This window comes from Varroa jacobsoni, unplaced genomic scaffold (assembly GCF_002532875.2).
Source record: "Varroa jacobsoni isolate VJ856 unplaced genomic scaffold, vjacob_1.0 contig00647, whole genome shotgun sequence".
NCBI lineage: Eukaryota > Metazoa > Arthropoda > Arachnida > Mesostigmata > Varroidae > Varroa > Varroa jacobsoni.
The window spans coordinates 20,741-41,448 of NW_019214506.1; the positions used below are offsets into that span (position 1 = coordinate 20,741).

At 40.6% G+C, this 20,708-nt stretch overlaps 1 protein-coding gene across 3 annotated transcripts; it reads right to left on the reverse strand.

Annotated features, from left to right (window-relative positions):
• Positions 1-1,898: 1,898 nt before the first annotated feature.
• LOC111271466 (uncharacterized) lies at positions 1,899-13,285 on the reverse strand. Of its 3 annotated transcripts, none has more exons than XM_086972934.1 (4): positions 13,217-13,285; positions 12,774-12,866; positions 3,788-3,979; positions 1,899-3,353 (listed from the first exon to the last, which is right to left on the reverse strand). In XM_086972934.1, exons 3-4 carry the CDS (start codon positions 3,953-3,955, stop codon positions 3,192-3,194), a joined length of 330 nt encoding a protein of 109 aa, XP_086829060.1. In that variant the 5' UTR covers positions 3,956-3,979; positions 12,774-12,866; positions 13,217-13,285; the 3' UTR covers positions 1,899-3,191. The 3 variants fall into 3 exon arrangements, with proteins under 3 accessions (XP_086829060.1, XP_086829059.1, XP_086829058.1); XM_086972933.1 differs by lacking the exons at positions 12,774-12,866; positions 13,217-13,285 and adding exons at positions 6,001-6,261; positions 6,357-6,560; XM_086972932.1 differs by lacking the exons at positions 12,774-12,866; positions 13,217-13,285 and adding an exon at positions 6,357-6,558.
• Between the last annotated feature and the right edge of the window lie 7,423 nt (positions 13,286-20,708).

Sequence of the window (20,708 nt, forward strand, 5' to 3'; positions counted from 1 at the left end):
TTTGACCTCTTCTTTATTTCATTTGCTATTAAAACCCAAAGTATGATACGTATCTATACTTGATTAAGTTGAATATACTTTAACCTACTATGATGGACATAAAGGAGTCAGTGTAAAAATACAAGGAAGTTCTTCTCACTTAAAAGACTTTGTAACAAACATGCGCGTATTATTATTAGTCATATTACGTCCGTTTTTTACTATACCCGCAAAACGCTTTCCAGTTTCAAAACAAAAGTTCTACAGTCTTTCTCGCCGTCTTTATTAAACCCCGCCTCACTGAAATCGCCCCACAGGGAATTTAAAATAAAAGCATGACACATTCTCTATATTATACCGTTTCGTTGTATGATATACTTAAATCGTGTACGAAAGAATTGACACTACGCTCAGCCGTTTTACACTGGTGGCCTAGTAGTCTATTGTGCAAAACCTATTATTGTCCTGGAAAACAGTTTCACTGTACACAGTTCTGGCTATATGGCCCAGAGCGTTGCTAGACAATGGATAGCATGCAAATGCAGTGCACAAATAAATAATATATCTTTATTTTCAAAAAGCATCCAACAGGTTTAGAGCGACAGCTAAACCCTAGCTCGAACGCGCGGCCACCTTAATAACCTTCAACTTGAAGTTAGGGAAAATGGGCATTTAAGCCCTTCAAAAGCTATGATAGCTTTTGCCTCTGCTTTTGATGCAATTCCGGTGTCAGGGTCTGGTCGTTTTGGAAGTTAGGCGTTCTGCCTAGACCTGGGCCTATACAAACTGACATTGTTAAAATTACGAATTCGGTAGTTAATACGGCTTTCAGTGACTTTAGCATTAAAAACATCGGTTTCAATAGTAAACTTCAGGACTTCAGTCTCGCGGTTTTTAGGCTTTGTATGTGCACTGTTCTGAGGTTTTGTATAGATAACAAAGAGAAGCGCACCATCACGACCGACCGTTAATTTGATCTAGCGCTTTGCATGTCCGATGGCCGCACATGCGGCTCCTACAAGGAAGGCCTGGCTACCGTTACTAGTTAGATCACATCTTTTTTATCTCCGCCTAATTTTACACCAAAGGCGACAATGGAAGCGTGTATTCGCAGCATCAGGACCAGATGCGAAAAGAATCAGTTTTGTTAAGGCCATTAGTGGACTTCGAGAGGTTGAATATCTAAACACGCTTCGAGAGCCACTGAGACCATATATATTAACTAGGTGAATAACAATAATATATATACCATTTAACAATAATATATACAACAAATAATATAATAACAACAATGTATGGTGATATATATTGAATGATATGCTTGTATATTGTGTGTATGCTTGTATATTAATAACTATAAAACCTAAGCAACGCATTGCTTCGTATTTTTAGATGACTTCTTAATATTTAAATGTAATTTTTACTATTTAGTAATAGTTACTAATTAAACGTTAGTAGTTAAATACAATTTAAATGGTTTTTGGGGGTGATGAGAACTTTAACAGACGCCAAACGTTTTAGATTGATCTGGCACTTCTATTTTATTTATTATGACACGACGGTGTTAGTTAGACCTAGTCAGGTTGTAACTCTGAAAGAGAACTGATTTTAGCCATATCTGGCATGAAAAAGTAACACTGATCTTCTGTTTTAATTGTATTGCTGGGTCCGCTGTTAAAGCTTCACTGGAAAAGGACCTCCCTGTGCACTTCAATGGAAAAGGGTCGTCCCCACAAATCAGTCCAGTGAGGTTTTTGTACAATTTCAGAAAAAGTTCATGTGTGATGGTGAACGAAAACAGTTGTTCTTCAGTTGCTTCTTAACAAAATCTTATGCGAGTGTTGAACAGCAAGTTTACCATGCCCCCGAGAGAAATAGACTTAATTATTTATTGTTGGCGAAATTATTAAAACGGGATATTTTGTTTTAATATATTATATACTTTATTAAACATAACCACTATGAATCATCAGTGCTACAACATTCAGTAGAGTCAATCGGTTATTTCCCGTTGTGTATTGAGTTGGTGGATCATGGTCTTTTTCCTTCACTCTCGTCTCACAGTGAGAACAATAACGCTATGGCACACAAGGTCAGACAAACTCACGAGCACATAACGCGCTTGCGTGCACTCCCTTTAGAGGTTGCTATGGCCAATGATCGTAGTTAACCTTCAGCTGGTCGAAATCCTCCTTTTATCCTCGGGTCACCACTCGCTATGGGCGTCACAGTGCTTCAAGTTCTCTCATGCTTCTTTGACTCCTCGTAATTAATACCCGTGAAGCGTCATTGTCTGATCATCATTTTCATCGCCGCCGTCACTGTCTCCTTCACCATTTTAACCATTAAATCTTTACCGGCTTTCCTCACCAGCTCAAAGTGGACCACGCAATCGTAGGCTAACAACAGCTGGAGTCTAGCTAGCAACTGGTTATTTTGATAGGCGTTTTATCAAGCCTGATAGCAGCAGTGGTAACTGTTGTCGTATAAGCGTCGGCAGCGGTTGCTACACGATAAGAACCCGATACCTATTTTTGAATCAGTAGTAGCAGCACAAGCACAAGAAGCATGGTATCTGCCCTCATGCGATATTAGAATATCGCCGAAGTTTACCTTTTCAATGCGCTGAATAAATGACGCGGAAGGCGTAGCTTCCTGGTGCTACTTGCAGGAGCATCTCAATATTGGTAGGGGCAGTGCATAGGATGATAATAGATGGCGTGGGGGTAGGCTGTGTCACGACAAAAAAGAACGACTGACCCGACCTATGGCACTTGGATTGTATGAGATACATGCAGATGGATTAATGAACACACACAAAAACATTGGCGATCCTATGAGCAGAACGTTGATCCGAATAACCGGCTCGATCGTCTATCTGATCCGGTTGCAATCCGCAAGAAATTTCTGAACAAGTTCATTGGAGCTGATTATATTTAGTCGCTACGATTATTTGCTACACAACCTATTTATAGATGCGTATATTCGTTTTCACATGACTCGATAGAGGCTGTCTGTTGCCCGTAGTCCGCCATAGATGTTATGATATTTTTTAGAGAAAGTACGCGCCCCGTTAGCGTAGACAACGGACACAGTCTTTAGGAGGCTGCTGTAATGCTGAATCTGAGAAACACCTATAGTGAATCGTCACACACTGTCGCTGATAAACATAGATCATTGGTGAGTGGCAGACGCACGGCAAATGTACGTTACTATTTGTGTTTCGGCCATTTAGTCTGAAGACCTTCGACGAGACTCACGTACTTATGGTATTCTTTCTCGAGCTTCCAAGCCAGCTTCTCCGCATCGAGTTCATTGATGCGGCCGTGAGAGACCCAGACCGATTTATGAGGCTGCGGAAGCTTTGGTAGATGCTGAAAGAAAGCACAAAACGTTTATGTCATTTACTGCTAGAGCACAGAAAACGTTTAACCTAGGTGTTGATCATTACCAGTCCCGGAGCTGTTTCCGACTTCGGTATGACTGCAGAAAATGATCCTTCTTCATACTACTGGAACTAAATGTGGCAAGACCCTTCGAGATGCAATAAATTGCATCAGTATTGCTAATTTTGGGTGCCTTTAACATCACATTATCAAAATAAGGTGTAATTCGTACGTCTACGAAGCAATGCTATTAAATAGCATCTGGTCATTTCTAGAGTTAAGGCTTAACCCTGTTAAAAAACGAGTCGAATATCCATCTTATGTAAAGGTAAACTTGTAAGACGCAGAAATTAACTAACTTAATTTCTCTTGATCTTAGAAAATAATAGTTGCTAATCAAAGTCATGTTAAACTGAACATACCGATGGTAGCGGTAACGGAAGTACAAACGGAAAAACAGGTGCTTTTTTTAAAGTTTTGAGCCCGATCTTGAAAATTTTTTTATGAATATCAGCATCTGCTGGGTCTGCGATGAGCAGAGCTAGTAACGCTAGCAATGCTACGGTAAGCTTCAGCCCAAGCCGGCTCATACCGATGGTCGATCGTGGTGATACCTAAAAGGGAGCAGACACAGGTCCTCTCGGTGGGTCTCTTATAGTGGTCACACTGCTAATATCTAGAACCGTTAGCATTTATTACAGTGCTCGATATCGATAATAAATAGCTATAAATAACGTAATATTAGCCCTTGTATGGGGTAATGATTCTTCAAAACTTGTTTTTTTGCAATAACCTTGTTACGATTTTCATTCTAAATCTTAAATAACACATCTTACTAAACTATCATATGACTAATACAGGAAAAATTTAGTGAACCGCCTATATTTTCGAGTGTGATCCTTAGCATCGTTGTCAATAAAGCTCAACGCACATTGGGTCTGATACTGAGATAAGGCTTGATACCTTTCTTAGTGTCTATTCATATGGAACAAAGTATTGAAATAGCCAACGCTATGGGCACACGATCCATACCATCCGTATCGTGTAAACAGTCAAGATAGCATGGCGATGATTTTACGCAAATGGCTAAGAATAGAAATTTCTAAGAGTAGGTGAAAAGATAGATAATTTTATCGGGCTTATGATTCGCTATTTACGATCTATGAAGGAAAACAATGAGTTTGTCTTCCGTTCGCACGGGAGAAAAAAGCAAAAAGTGCCATCCGTGTAGTGAATCCGCCTTCGTGCAAGCCGATGACACCGCAATGTACGATTAATGCAAACGAAAGGCAATTCTGAAAAATCTGACACGACCCTTGACGTATTGCAGCCTTGCTTTAGCAACATGGTCCTTCATTGCATCCCACTCTCACACAATACATTTCAGGTGTTACTATTAATCAGCCGCAATCAAATTTGGTCAAAGTGATCCTGCCTTGCGAACGGTAAAGGCCCGTTGCTGAATTGAAACCGAAAACATTTCATTTTGTTTGAAGTCCTTCACGATACCAGGTGACATGCTATGATAGCAATGTTAGTCGTGGCCTTCGAGTACTGGCATATCAGCGTTTGTATGCGTCGAATTAGTTAGTTTCCTTTAGAGCTTATCTCTGATCTTCTATACCATATAGGTGATATAGAACTTTAAAAATTGCTGGAAGGCCTATAGTAGCTTTTCATGCATAGTGTGGGTATTTTGACCTTATAAGAGGCCTCTTTTTCTTAGAATACGCAGGTTACCGGGACGCTAGTCGGCGTCCACTCCTGGTACCACACGGGGCTTATCAACCTTGTATACATGATATTCGTTTTGCATCCATTAGCAACTGTTTCAAAATGGCCTCTCTTAAACGTATACAGTTTTTTTTTTTATAATGAAATAACGCCTCATACTGCGCGGGAAAAGCTCCTACAGTGAATAGGTTCAGCGATCTAACGAATCATTAGTGAACAGGACGTTCGTTGGCTACCAACGACGCAAGTTGTTGAAATTTTAACATTCAGGCTTCACTATGCAGACCCTGACTTTGTGCGCTGGCGTGATGCGGACATTGTCAGGGGTAAAGTATAACCATTAGTGAAATTGAAGACGGTTATTATTTTGCATCTGGCTAACGTAAAAGTTCATATAAACTAGCTTTTAATTTACACCAGAAAAAAAAGAGTAAGCAAGAGCAATAAATACGTTTTACATGAAAAGGAGTTGTCGTTTTGCGTACTTGTTACAATGGCACAGTACGAGGACTATCAGAGATAATAGAAAGAATGTTCAAGATTGATGCCGCTAGGAGCGAAAACCTATTTTTTTTTACGATACAGATGAGGCTCTCGCTTCTGCAGCAGAACAATGAATAGCGCTCACGATGCTTGGGACTGTCGGACTCGATCACACGATCTTGACCAGATCAACCAGACGAAATTTGTAGACGTGTATGCTTCTAAATCGTCAGTTTAGATATCGGATTTTTTGAGAAAAATTACGCGCGCGCCAAGCGGTGAAGGCACACCATGTATGTCTTCGTGCGTAAGGTCAAACTGTTACTAATTCTGGCGATTCTCTGCAAGCGATATTCACACGACGGGCCGATTTACAGGCCAAAAAGCATCAAAAGTACACGCTTAATTATGTACTTACGTAAACTTGATTGAACCTGCACAGAGCTTCACAATAATGAAGGTCCGGGTGTGGCACAGGCCTAATCCGGATAAAAAATCGTATTCCAGAATGAAACAGTAATCAGCACTCGAATAATCAACGTACTGCAGATGGCTCACATCAACTACACGTTAGCACTTGATTGCCGTTCAACTTTTCGCTACCAAATCCTCTATTAAAACCAGACAGTCCGCGTTCTAAGACGATCGCCTCTTTCCGGTGGACGTCGGTACTTAGTTCCTACAATACACAATGTGTGGGTTTGTTCAGCATAGATGTTATCCAACATGTGCTAGTATAAAATTAACAACTTTAACAATTAACAAATTACCCACGTTTCTGCTACCCAATGTAAGGTGAATCTTTCCGACCGCTGAGTGTGCGTCGTTGGCTGGTCGACCCCCGAACAGAGGTTGTCGGTTGTTTACCAAAGCGTCTTCACCTGTTATGTTGATTTAGTGAAGCGAGCCACCGAAATGTCCCCGAGGGACAGCATGTGGTAAAACAAAACTGACCATCTTTTCCTTACCACAACGCTGCATGCGAAGTTAATGTGGTGGTGGAAAGGAGGCTTGTGCGTTGTGCTTGAATTCATGAAGCAGCTGAATCGGCGGCTTGTTCTCTCCCGATGCCCGGCCATCCCCTTCAGACCGCAAGCATTCGACGCCTGATCCCCGATCTTCTTTCTCTTCGTGAATATACTAACGGAGCAAATCATCAGCTACAACTATGGCGGGGGTGTCTGTGGGCAGTCGGTATTTGGGCTGATTTGCTAAGTCACTACTGTCTGGTGATCATGTGTTGAGTATCTGCCGCCACTATTTCAACTATTGTTGTTTGTGTTGATGATCTTATTGATACTATGCGCAGTGGGTACGGCCTAGTAAATAATGAACGTACCTGTTATACATATTGGTTCGTTGACATAGAATTGCTTTCGGTGCGATGAGAAACAAGAGTAAACAGAACAAACAGACATCGTTAGTTAGTCGCTTTGCCATGCCATGCGTGGGTTCCACCATAGACTCTACAGGAAATCGGGCTTTTACGAGTCTATCAATTCATATAGGTCGTCCGAATGCAGAGAAAGTCGCCGTAGATATTATGCCGTTCATTGCTCCCTAGTATCATCGCTAAGCGTCTGACAGATTTTCCAAATTCCTCTTACAAAGCCAACGAGATGTGTATGTACATATAAATTACAAACAATGCCTAGCTGTGCGGCAAATTCGTCAAGGCCTAGCTACGAAGAGTACCGTTGGCCTGTTGCGTTGCGCTGTGTATACCGAAGGCAGTTTACCAGAGGCAAATATGGACAACCATGTATGCAAGTGTATGATTTTTCGCTGATTTTGATAAATACATATGACTGTACATTACAACGCATCTTCGTTGCGATTACGTTACACTTTATGGATTCGCCTCTTGAGAGACGATTGAGTATGTCGATGATATGTTAAGGTACTATTTAGAACATTAGAAATAGATGATTGCATTAAAATGTTTTCCAGAGTCGCTCGCAGAATGTGAAAATTGATTGTTGCCTATATAGCATAGATATAATACCGATTTGACATAGACATCTTTTCAACATAAGGTCATTTATGTCCTCGTTTCAACAAGACACAGAAGGAACCTTTACGATAACACTGTATTCAGCCTAACTGGAAAGCATTGAACACTTTGTCTGACTGGGTTCCGTTCTAAGGACTAAGTCAGAATAAACATAACGGTTAGTAATAGATCTAGATATCCCAAAAATTTACTAGAAGATAAACCAGCGTATCATTACCAATTGCCTGCCATAAGCTTGTTATTATGATTTTTCCCAATAGCTGGCTGTATATAAATAACCTCAAGTGTATTTTCTCATGGCACACGTGGTTATGGGCGTGCCCTTTCGCCTTAAGCGATCTGCAAGATGAAATTAATTTATGTCTGACTCACAGGCAGATCTAATGGCCTCAGCTTAATTTAAATGACGCTTTTATACGCACGCGACATGTCCAGCTTTCTTTCCGCCTTGTCGAAAATGACATCTTGACAAATTTTGGGAAGTGGTCATTTTAAATTGATGCATAAACTGTGTAGAAATGTTTCGTAATGCTGATGCGTAGACCGGTCTGTTGTCTGATCGCTTTCGACACCTCCTCAACAAGGCTTTCTGCGATTAGTCGCCATGAACGAGCTGTGTATGCTCGGCTTATATGAACTTATACGCTATATATACGTTACGCTTGCTTATAGTAACCCTACACTGTTCAGGAAGGAAACGGTTGAGGAGTTTTGCGAAGCTCCCTAAACCACGCTGGCTAGGAGGAAAACAAACAGGGCAGCCATTTAAACCTGCATAGGACTCAATAAGCTATAACTATTTATTTCACATGTCACAGTAATGACGCCAAAATTCTCGACCAAGCGGCTTCCCATCAAACTGTTGCCGGACGAGTCGTTGGAATAACGAAGGATTCTTTGATACCTGCGTACGGAAGCACATAAAACGATATAAAGCACTTGCCTTCTTCACTAGTCAAGTTGTTAGTACAATTTAAGCGCTGGCGTCCGCTCGTTAAGTTGAACCGGCTTCCTCGACTGGGTTAGGCTAATTCTGTTACGGGTGTGGTCACAATGGGCGTTAGCATGTACAATATATCGGGTGAGAGCGCGCTTCTTGTATTCAATGAGTTAAAAAAATGGGATCGGAACAAACACGATATGGACCAGAAGGAGGATGGTGTATGGGCTACTAAGTAATGTTTACGTTTTCGTCAAACGTTTAGTGAGAAAAGTATGTTTCTCAATATCGTCGGCTATAGGACAATAATAATAATTGTTATTATTTTCCGTAATCACGGGGAGTCGGTCTATCCTGAAAGGAAAAAAAGGTAAACGAGTATCAAAAGTGGACGAACGCGTGTACCACCGGCGTTATCGACCAATCCCTTTCTTTGATCTGAAGTTCGAGTAATCAGTCTGTTGACATCAGAGAAAAATAGATAGGCAATGTGATATTTTACTCGATATAAACGCTTTTGTTCGATAAATATACACCTGAAAAGTGTATAAAAATACCAAAGTACGGCCAATACAAGTCTGGTTAAAACAGCGATTTTGTACCCGCTTCAATTCAGTTCGATGCTATTCTAGGCAGCATTTAGCAAGCATTACATGATACGAATATGACGCCCGTCACGTTGTAGGCATATAAAAATGTTTTCGAAGCTATTCTGTACGGTGGCGAAAAACGCGCTATAATCTGACAAATTGAAAAGGGCATATTATGTGTGTTTTTTTTTTGCATCGTAGGACTGTCAGGTTTGTCATTATATTAGTTCATCAATGGATTAACAGTCACTTGCCGACCGGGGTGCCGCTTAGCCTATACTTTAAGTAAGCGAATACGACTGCGAAACCCTGTATCGGAAAATATATGATGAAATTCTTATGTCACTATGTTCATACGTGCAGCCCATCAAGTCACAATGGAAAAACCTTACTTTGAACTTCTGTACACTATAAAGAAACGTGTGCCAGATCGTTACGTTGGCAACAAGTGGCTACAGGACAACTGATGACCTAACGTGGCCTAGTACGAAGATGGCAGTCATAGTAGAACATAAAGTTTCTAATGTTATAGCGATACGACAGCGTAATGTCAAAAGGGATTAGTTCATTCTTTTCTACAATTACAACTAACGATTCATTGCAAACGAACAGGTCTTTAGTAGTAGGCTGACAAATTATCGACCTACATAGGGCATGTGACAAAGGCAAAGAAGTCAACACTAATCCATATGGATGACAGTTCAATTACAGAGCTGTTCTTTAGCAATACCTGTAACAACATCATCACAATGGAAGCTTTACCACGTAGTTTCTTATTCTACTCTATTCTATGGTGTGACAATCCGAAACAGACCTTCCCGTATGTTGCTGAAACTATCAGCCAGATAGTTATATCTAATTAAAAGAATTCTGTCAATTGTTCGCTTTAATTAACTCAATGAGGACTTATTGATACGTAATTGTTTAGCTGGCAAAGAACTGTCGATACATTATTATTATATGGGATATATATTAGGTATGGGAAAGAGGTTGCCTTAAAACAGAAACGTGTGCATTTGCGTGGTAGATGGGCAAAAAATTTGTAGCTTTCAAGAAAAACACATACTTGGCGGTACTTATCCATCTAAGTGTACTTTAAATTACGTATTGTTGACTACGATCGTTCTTAAATGAATGCAAACCGATTCAGCTTCATGTATAGAAGCACCATAGCATTCTCCAACAAAATAGAGTGCCCTTTTGCCAAGTGACGACTTCGTTGATATTTGTACGCGGACGGGTGCCTCTTGCGTAGAAACTAAGATCTTAAGAGCTACGACCAGATGCCGTTGTACAAAGACGTACACATTTATCTAGTCCTGTCCGTCCCTGCACCCTCGTGTACACAAACACACATGTGGGGATTCCGCACCGTTTGCAGAATAATATTCTTACCATTTGCTGCAAACTGTCATGGATTGAGGCGACATAGAAAGAATAACAGACTGAACGGGCCACAGATTCTACATAATCCATGTCACGCACGTCCGATGTTATAACTACTATAGCGGTACAATTAACTACGACATAATAGCCACCGTATAGCATCAAATGTTGACGGAGGACGTACGTTCTGCTCTATTTGTGCTATCGCTGCTGCCGTCGTCCAAAGCGCTGTTTTCGAAATAAACCCTACCCGAGTCGACTGACGACAACGCCGCAGATGCGTCTTTGCCATTCCTTCTCTGCTAATATTTAACGGATTTGCCATTGCACGCTAGCAAAGCTACCGGATAGCGTGCGTCGTCATGCCGCCGCACGTCATCTCCTACGATTCCTATTCAATGTCTTCGAGTGTCGATGGCAACAGTGCCAGTAGAAGGCTCAGAAAGCTATTTTGTCGGAAAGAAAGGCGTGCGTACGCGTAACAGATGTCATCTAGCTTGCTTCTTCAACAACAATGGCAACACTTTTACCGCACTTGGCCGCAGCCATAGACGGAGTGCGACGGGCTAAAGTCGACGGACATCCTTAGGGTGCTATTGGAAAGGCGCTTTGACGCACATGCTTCCCAGTTTCGTTTCGACAGGGGCCGGGCTTGACTTGCTTCCTTATCCCTATCAGATACGAGTTGCTTACTTGAATGAAGACACAATTGCTTACTTATAGTAGAAACTTGGCGCCGTAAAAAATTGTCTAATTAAAGCTACAACTTCACTGTGACGGGAAAAGTGATTTTTCGTCATAAAACATTTAAATATGTCGATTTGAATTTAACGATCTATAAGCCGCCTTAAATGTTTTGACTGACGAAGCAACAAAGACTGCTTATTATAAAAAGTAGCGTAAAGGAAGTCCACAGAGAACGCCACCTTCGATATGAAGTCGATATGATGAGATTGATTATCTCCTATTCCGCAGAACACAACCAATACCGGTCTTATTTTAGGGCTCATTGAAAGCTAGATGTCTGACTAGTCGCTTTACATATTTTAAAACTTCGATGCACTCATCAATTGAAAAGGGAGTGTGAAACAAGCAAATATGATGAATACAGTTATATATTCAATGTCTTTGTCTATCTGCAGCCATTATATATATATATATATATATATATATATATATATAATGGCTGCAAGAAGAAATTTACTTGGCTCTATTTATAGCTTCATATATGCACAAGCGGCAATCACAACACAGCGAGATGTTGAGAAGATGCATTGAATCTTCGTCGTGCGGAATCGATTTGTGGGGCAACTAGACGCTAAACATCCGTAACTTAGTGCATCGACAATGCGTGAGCAAGGAACGTGCCGGCCACTACTACTCTTGACGTTAGGAGATGATAGCAAACGATTTACTAGGACAGTAAAGTCGTCGACTTGCTACAAAACTGATATGGTTCTTTCATCGCCTTATATTTCTCTCGGAAATCTTCGATTGGTACAGCCTACCCGGCCCAGTCGCTTCTCATGCAATACTGAGGGATCCAGAAACTTGTCCGCATGGAAGGGTCGCTGAGGATCATCCATTCCGACTGATATACTGACATACGCGGACTTCGAGTATATGTTCGAGACTATTTAATCGTATTGGTTTCTGTTGGTGTTGGACCAATCTCGCCGTACGGATCTGCGATTTTTTCTGTGCCAGGCCTGCGTTGTGCTAAAAGTCAACAGTTAATCCTTCAGAGCCAACTACGTGTTTATTAAATGTCTTTGGGATAGTGGAAAGCACATAGTTCTTCTTAATTCACTCTGTAAAATATATGCTATTTTCGTCCAGAGACATCTTTATGTTGAATTAATAAAGAGCAGAAATACTTTCGAGAGCAAAAGCGTCTAGAAGTAAGAACTTAACAACCAACCGAAGTGTTAGTTGTCGTTTTCTGAATTCGACAACAGATGCAACAAATAGGTGGCGTCTATTGACGATATTGAAGATATACATACATTTGGTAAGCATGCCAACTGTATCGTTTACAAATGTTGTTCCTATCTGGCATCCTATACGTCTGAAGTCCTATCCCATAGAATTCCGTCAGAAATAGGAACATGTAAGCCTTTGTATTGATGGAGGAAGTGTTTTGTCATAAAACGGAGCTATATGCAATACTCTTTTTGAGTCTATAAATTTCCGTTAATTTTAATACCGACAGTTGACTAAAATGCGTTATTTTCGAAAAAAAAAAAAAAAAAAAGTCTTACACAATGACCGGCGATTGATGATCTATCAATTTAATCCGCTACGTCCTTTTAACAAGGCAAGCTTCATGATGAAGCCGGAAGCGACAATGCGATCTGAAAAAAGTGAGTATATCCAGTTGACGTATCTTTCACACACGTATAGTTAATGTAGTATACTAAATGGACAAAACCGCTTGTCGAGGACCTGTCAATCAAATAATAAATTTTACCATGATCATCTATATAACGCAAAAAGGTGCTCCGTCATAAGGGATTATCATAGTCTAATGAAGTGGCCGTGATAAAATATTTTCACATCTTTGACACTAGAAAAAAACTTTGGTCCAGAAGTTTCTATCTTATATTTCAATATATTTTTCTAAATCATGTAAATTCGTTAATCGTTTTGTAACTATGGAAGGATCAAGGGAACAGACCGCAGTAAAGGTTTGCTATTGACTCACAGCTGGTAACGTATTTCCCGTTTTGTTACGCTGAGTAGATCTCGCGGGTAGCTCGTGGAAATCTTAAGTGGTTATTTAGTTGGTGAAATTAAGTATAACTATGAGCACCGCATAGTTTTCCATCTGTGTTGGTCCTCACCGTGTGCTTTTGTAAAAAAAAAAAATAGTTAATTAGTACACAAATGAAGGACTTCCATCCAAATTGTTTAAAGTCTATTTTGATTTTTTTTCTTTAGCCACACTGTTAGCGGTACGTTTATTGACAATCTTCAGGAAGTGCGAAATAACTGCGACAAATTTACTAAGTTTAACACATTTATAACCTCACATGAGAGCCGGTGCACGCGGCTATTAGTGTAAGTGAAATCAGGAAGGACATAGATCTTGTTGCATTAAGGGAGTCTACCATTTCTGCTATGATAAATATCGAGGTGATCTCATAAGATATTTTCTAATATCGACTAGTTTTGGCTTTTCTTTAACCATTACCGTATCCTCTAATTGGGCTTATTAGTAATAAATTCTATAATTTTTTATAATAAATTTGAGAACGATATTATGAAAAATATGGAGATATTTAAAGCTAAGAATATAGTCAGCATTAAGTACTAGTAAAAAATCAGCTTCAGTGCAGCCAATGCAAACACAGCGTCAGAAACCCATAAGTAAGTAATCTATAAGTTTCGTTCGCTTAACTTGTTACAATGTTTTCAGAGTTATAATCGTATTGGGTTAATAATTTAATGCAGAGCTTCAGAAACATCCTTATAATTTTCACGCCATGGGAGCTAGTTAGCTATCTACAAAAATACCTCGTATGAAAGATATGTTTTTATCGTATATATATATATATACAAAAAGTTCTAGAAGTTATAAGTATATATAAACAATTTACGCGTGCGGCGTTGGATTCAGCAAGGAACATTCTATAACCAATTGCTCTAGGTTGCCAAATGAAATTATATCATTTGGAGTCGTTTCACAACAGTTTGCCTTTATTTTTTCCAACGGGATGTCCTCGTCCTGTGGCCCACAACCCACCTTATACACCCTACATTTCTTCAGACCAATCAACGTACGTTTCTCTTTTAGCTGTCGTGAACAGGTATCATTGGTTCCATGTGAGTCGATGCTAATCCGAACTCAGGGCCCAGTTAACGTGATTCAACGTTCCCCTGCACTGACGTTATTGACGAAAAATAGGGTGAGCGGATTTAAACAACTTAGATACCGATCCCGGAAAGCAGCTGGGTTTCGTTCGGCCAAACGGAAGGTTGGCAGCTTTATTGCCATTTAATGCTATTCAACCTAATGCCAAGTAACGTTCGGCATCGCACTTATGTACGCATTTTTAAATTCAAGCCCAGTTCTTTTTTAGCCCAAGAAAGACATTGTATCAGTTGAAGAAAAGTAATGTCCACGTCTCTAATTTCTAACAACAAGCAGAGTAAACCCAAATTCTCAATTGATTTATAAGATACTAGATGCAATGTTCTTTCACTACTGCGGCCAACTATGCCGTAGCATTCTGAGTTAGCTTGGGTCGATCGTTAGAAACCGCAAAGGCGGTAGGCCGACAATCTACAACGAGTATGGCTATTTCAGCAAAAGAAAATACCTGCGTCCGAAGGACCACTGAAACGATTTGGTCTGCGTCTGGAAAAACCTGTTTCGTGGTTTCTCATTGAAATAGTCATAGATAAAATATTCTACATATCATCGCATCACATATACAAAATATTCTACAATCACGAAGTCGTACCGCAATCGCTTTCCTGGCTATCCTCGCCTCGCGGTCTCATTTTGGCCTGGTCTCATTAAAGGTTGCCAATGGCTTCATTCAACGGTCCTGCTGTTAGTAGGCCATTCACATAGCTCGTACTACCCATCGTTCTATCACTATCATCAGGTTGAACCGTAGAATCTAGCTTCTCCTAGCGTTTACTTCTATATATATATATATATATATATCATCTCATTTAAATCATGCATATATGCATGACGTCTTAACTGTTCATTGTTGCATACCTGCATTCGTGATCTATCTGCGTCGCATACAATATGATCATTATGTGGCATACTGATTCAAGATAATATGAGCTCGTGTGGGGTAACAAATTTAATCTAAAGCGGAAGACTCGTTATTATTTCATGACTAAGTTATTACAACTTTACGCCCACAGTTAGTATGACTTGTTGCGAAAGGGAAAGCTTGGCCTTATTCGACTTGCGACGATATTCCGACCAAGCGAAAATCTAAATCCTGCCTGCATTAGCTAGCGCATTAAACAAGCTGAGCACAGTTGGGTTCCATTCAGGCATCGGGTGTTGACACTCGTTGCCCAAATACCTAATGGTCGGAGCGCCGGGTCGTCACAACATTGTCATTGGGCCAAGTGAGGAAGGCAACGCTGATCGGCACCTCACAGACGTAACTGCTGCGCGTGAATTGTTAATCGTGTACGACGAACTTTTTCGAACGAATGACGATAAGTACTAGCATTTCATGACATATATATGAGGTAACGGCACTATTTTTTATTTGCAATACCACCTAATATTCATATATTTCTAGCTTCATTTCATAGAGGCAAGGTATATGATTATTTACGCGAAGGAATATATAGCGACGTTCGTCAGAATAGTAGAGCATAGATGAACAGCTGCTCACCATTGATGGGTGACCTGTAGTATAGTAGTAAAATGATCGAAAATGACCCATGAGTAGATACCAGGTCGAGGAGACTTAATTGGGCGGGATGGTTGAAAAGGAGCTTATATTTGTTCTAGTCGCTATGATTGACGGAAAAATTTGCATATTTTTATGTAAGAGGCCTGTCTGGCCTTTGGTAACACTAGCATATAATGATATCACTAATAGGTTTCCCATTATTTCCTTTAATACGCCGCAAGGCAAGCTGTGTGCGAGCTTTGTTTGAGGAGAGAAACACATCTACAGACGTACATTATTTATCTTTTTGATTTCAAATCAAAATCCACTTTGTGTGAGAACTCTTTATCATACTGCTGTCACTTAATGAGATTTATACATATTTTGCTTGTTGTGGAGCTATCTTTTTAACCGATAATGTTTTTCAGCCTCGTTTCAACTCCATCCTAGCACAGTCTGATCGATCAAAATGTCCAATATGCTCGAAATTTCGTCGCTTCCACATCGTCTGGATTGGATCATGCGTACACATTGGCGATTGGTGCTTACCGATGCAAAAAGCGCCTCCTGTTATTTCGAAGCTTGTCGCCAGTTCTCTGCTCCTCCCAGGCTAGAGACCCTGCGTTCGCAGCAGCAAAGGAGGAACATGGCTACGTCGCTGAATCCGATCAGGCGAAGCTCCCACCGGCCATTGTTACACAAGCTACACACCCAAGCGTCGTTTCTTCAACACTACATCGCAGGATGACCCAACCGTTAAGGTGCTAGCAGAAGACGACTACAGGTAAAACAACGATTCTGCAATGAAACCACCAGCTGTCATAACCCATAGCCGAAACGTCGTCGAAGAGAGCAGCAAGTTAGGGGCGCTTCAGGGCCAGCCACATCAGTCACACAGACACGTTCACAACTTGTTTACGAAGGCCTGTCAATGAGGCTAATGGATAAAGCAATGAGTTTCAGCTCGTCACTAGAAACGACACCAATAAAATCGCAAAAGGAAATGAAGTTTTTAGGTCTTATTGTCACAGTTTAAAAATTGCCTAGGCAAATGATCACCTTGACGTCAACCGACGGACCCGCCGGCGCCATAGCCCTCAATAGAAGGCTACCCCCTCGACGACTCACTGCTATGCAATCAACCTTAGCTGTTACTGTTTGCGATTGTCAACAAATTGACACACTAAAAAGGGACACTTTGCGGGAAGCGCCGTTTCAATCTGTTAGAAACTTGAACTAACTTTTAGACTTAGCTAGTTTAACTTTATTGACCTTCTTTTGTTAGACACATTTACGAGAGAATTTTTCCGGAGTTATCTACTAGATATGATTTGGTCGGAAACAAATAAGCAGCGCCCGTAAGACAAGAACGACTCGTTCATATACTTTGATACACTGCAGCTTTACTGAATCATATCTCAACTCGTCCTATGCTTTTTTCCGTTTAATCAGGTGCACTTATCTTTCGAAAAATGGTACCAGCCATAATTACCTATTCGGAGGTAATTGGTTTGTTCGTTTTCGATGCTTCGATATACACTGATACCTCAGAATAGCTAGATTCTCGTTCTCTTAATTTAGAAACGTTTGGGCGAACATCGACGACTTCAGTAGTCAAACATTTCAAACATAGAAGCCATATCTTGAAGTTTCGATGTATTGAAGTTTTTTTATGACATCACAGTAATTATCATATTAACATCGGTTCGGACATCGCATGGCGTGAAATAAAACACATACTGAAGCTGCCATTCACTAGCAGCCTTGACTTAGGTGTACGCAAAGGTTGCCGATAGTTGTTATTATATAATGCATTATTTTGGCGACATACGTACTAGTTACGACGTCACGTAAACTGGGCTAACGTAAAACTTGTTCGACTGACAAACTATTGTTTGTCAGGATCTCAACAATATGTGAGATACATATCCTTAAAGGATATGTATTTTACATATTCTTGAAACAATTTGTTTTCAACGTACTGACACTTTTTACTATTACGTTCTTGACCATAACAGACAAGAACATGTCAGTTCGACGTTTCTATACAATGGCTTTCCATTATTTTATTGGTTGTGATTTTATTTTGCTTTCTATTTATTTAGTTTATTATTTCGTACCGAATATCTATTCGATACGGAGTAAATATAGCTTTAAAAAAATAACAAGTAGCTAAAGCGAGCATTCTACTAAATGGGGCGAAATTACCGTTTTACGCAAATCGGTGTCACTGCTCTCATTGAATTTATTTAAAGCATTTGAGATTCTATTTGATGGACATATCTAATGGAAGTCTGTGCGATACTTCACGAATTCGTATCGCTGCTTTAACAAATAAATAGGACTTATACAATGATAGCTTCCGAACGTAGTGTGTATCATATTAAGCGATCATTTATTGAGATCGACTGTTGAAACCATGGTGCAGGCCATGACGACTAGCGATGCAGAGTATCGATACTCTTCATGAAACACGTGTCCATCCGAATAAGGAACATCTTTATTAAAATTTTGAACAAAATTCTAAACAAACACGTCAAATCGTCGGTTGGTTGTTTGTAAGTAATGCTGTCGAAGTTACAGCTGTGTGTTATCTAAGTTGTGAAAGTAGTCCACGTTTGCGATACGGTAAAAGGCAGATACACCTGCCAATTTGATAGTTTTATGGTATAATAAACTTGAAAATGGTCCTCGGTTTCTACAGTGTATGACGACGAACGCATGACATCTTTTTTCGCCTGCCGTTTTATATTCTAGCTATTATATAAAACAATCAGACGGACAGAGCTACTGGCAGGAAGCGTTACGTTGGCACACCGTACGACTTTAATCTGTCTATCTGAGCTCAATCAAAGCGTCATACAACTACTGTGCGAGAGCTAAGGAAACGTCCGGTTGTCCAAGGATTTTACGGACCAATTGTCAGACCACGGAGCGAAATTCTATGACCGACAATAAGCTTATAGGTGATTACAAGCCTGGCTTCCATTAAACTGGAATAGTAGCTGGAAATTAGTAGACGTTAAAGGTGTCGCGCGGGTAAAATACGTACCTAAATGAAAATCCAGCCACCAACACAATGGGTCACTTTCGACGAGATTCTGGCTGTAAAGATCTCTGCCCATAGCTACAACCTATTATTATTATATAACTATGTAACGTATATATATATAGGCCGATTCGGAAGAATGGATCTTCGTGCAGCTTTAGAGGCTACTTCTATACCATTGTCCCTAATTTCGTCTATTTCTCCCTCCCATGGTTAGTTCCGATAGGCTTTTTAAAAAGACGTAGTTCCTACAAGTAAACTAGTAACTAAATGTCTTTTTTCGGTGACTGTCACCGCGCGCTGAAGCATCATACGCACTACATAAACGAAAATTGCCAAATATGCTGATGGACAATTAGGTTGTCTGAATTCAAATGGCTGTATCCTGACGATCGTCTAATGGGTAACCGATCTGGTTGTGGAGCCACATCGTGGTCTGGGTATAAACGCAGAGTTCGTTTCGTCCTGGCAGCCAAGCGTCTGATGAAACTCCTAACGGTGGTGCCGGACGTAGACTCAAGGCAACGTTGTTGCAATGGTGGTGGTGACATTGGATCAGGCCAGCAGTGTGGGCGTCCGACGGGTCATTCGCCTGTACCGTGTTCTGATCTTGGCATTACCGGTCGAAGCGATCACTTAATAAGATGGCACCGTGGTATATTCGATTTCAAAAAATTCGTATTCAATATGTGAAAGCAAAACGACTTGTGGCATATTGAACCAATTATCTCTAAACGTGCATAATATTAATAATGAGTATATTTGATCATTCGCTAAATATGTAAATAACCATAGATTACGTACAATCCTTATTGCATCACAGAGGCACGTCTTTTTCGTGCGATATGCATAGAAATGATTATTGATTTTGTGGGCCGCTCCGGGTTGAAAGGGCAAAACGCAGCAACAAATAAATGCAGCCATCTAATGTGTTACCATAACAACAAGTATCAACTATTGTAACTAAAGTCGATGTTTACTCTTAGTTATACTGTGTACTAAACCACGGCACCGTCTGATCAATTTGAGCGTTCTCTTTAATATCTTCCGGCACTTTTGGCGTCCGCAGCAGAGGCAATTCTGTCAAAGGAGCCAAACGCTCAGCGACGTACAACTATTTTTTTCGTCTCGTTAAGCTTCACTAGTATAAATTTACTGTGCCGTCACTGACGTCAAACTGCCAGTACGCAATAGCGATAGAGTTTCCACGTCTACTATCGCTTGATGGGAACGGAGCCTTTCGGGTTTAGCACTACACATTTTCGAATGGAAACGAAATGCTTTTTACATTCTAATAGCCGGCTACTGAAATTCAATTAGAATACAGAGGTGACAGTCAGTAAATTATTTAGCTCGCTGGCGTCGTTCCGAACGATGGCCGTCAAATTTCCGTCACGCTGCGATGCCTAGCTCGCATGTTCGATATTTAATATATTGTTATGCGATTCGCGTAACATTGCCGAAAGTAACAACTTGACGACTGGCCAACCGTTTGGCTTGTCTAGTCTATCCAAAACTAACTGATTGACTCGCTTGATGATTGGGAGTCCATGCGCTGGCAGCAGGAAGCGGCAAAGGCTTACCGTGACAAGGATGTTGAGGATGGTGATGACCGCAAGAAGACGAAAACTACAGCGGCATCAACGGCGGCGGCGGAGGCGGCAGCAGTAGCAGTAGCAGTATCATCATCGTTACGTTAAGGCGTCCCGCGGATGCTTGTGTGCCTCACATGCTAAAATAACGCAACCCCCCTGACCCCTGATCTTCTTCGG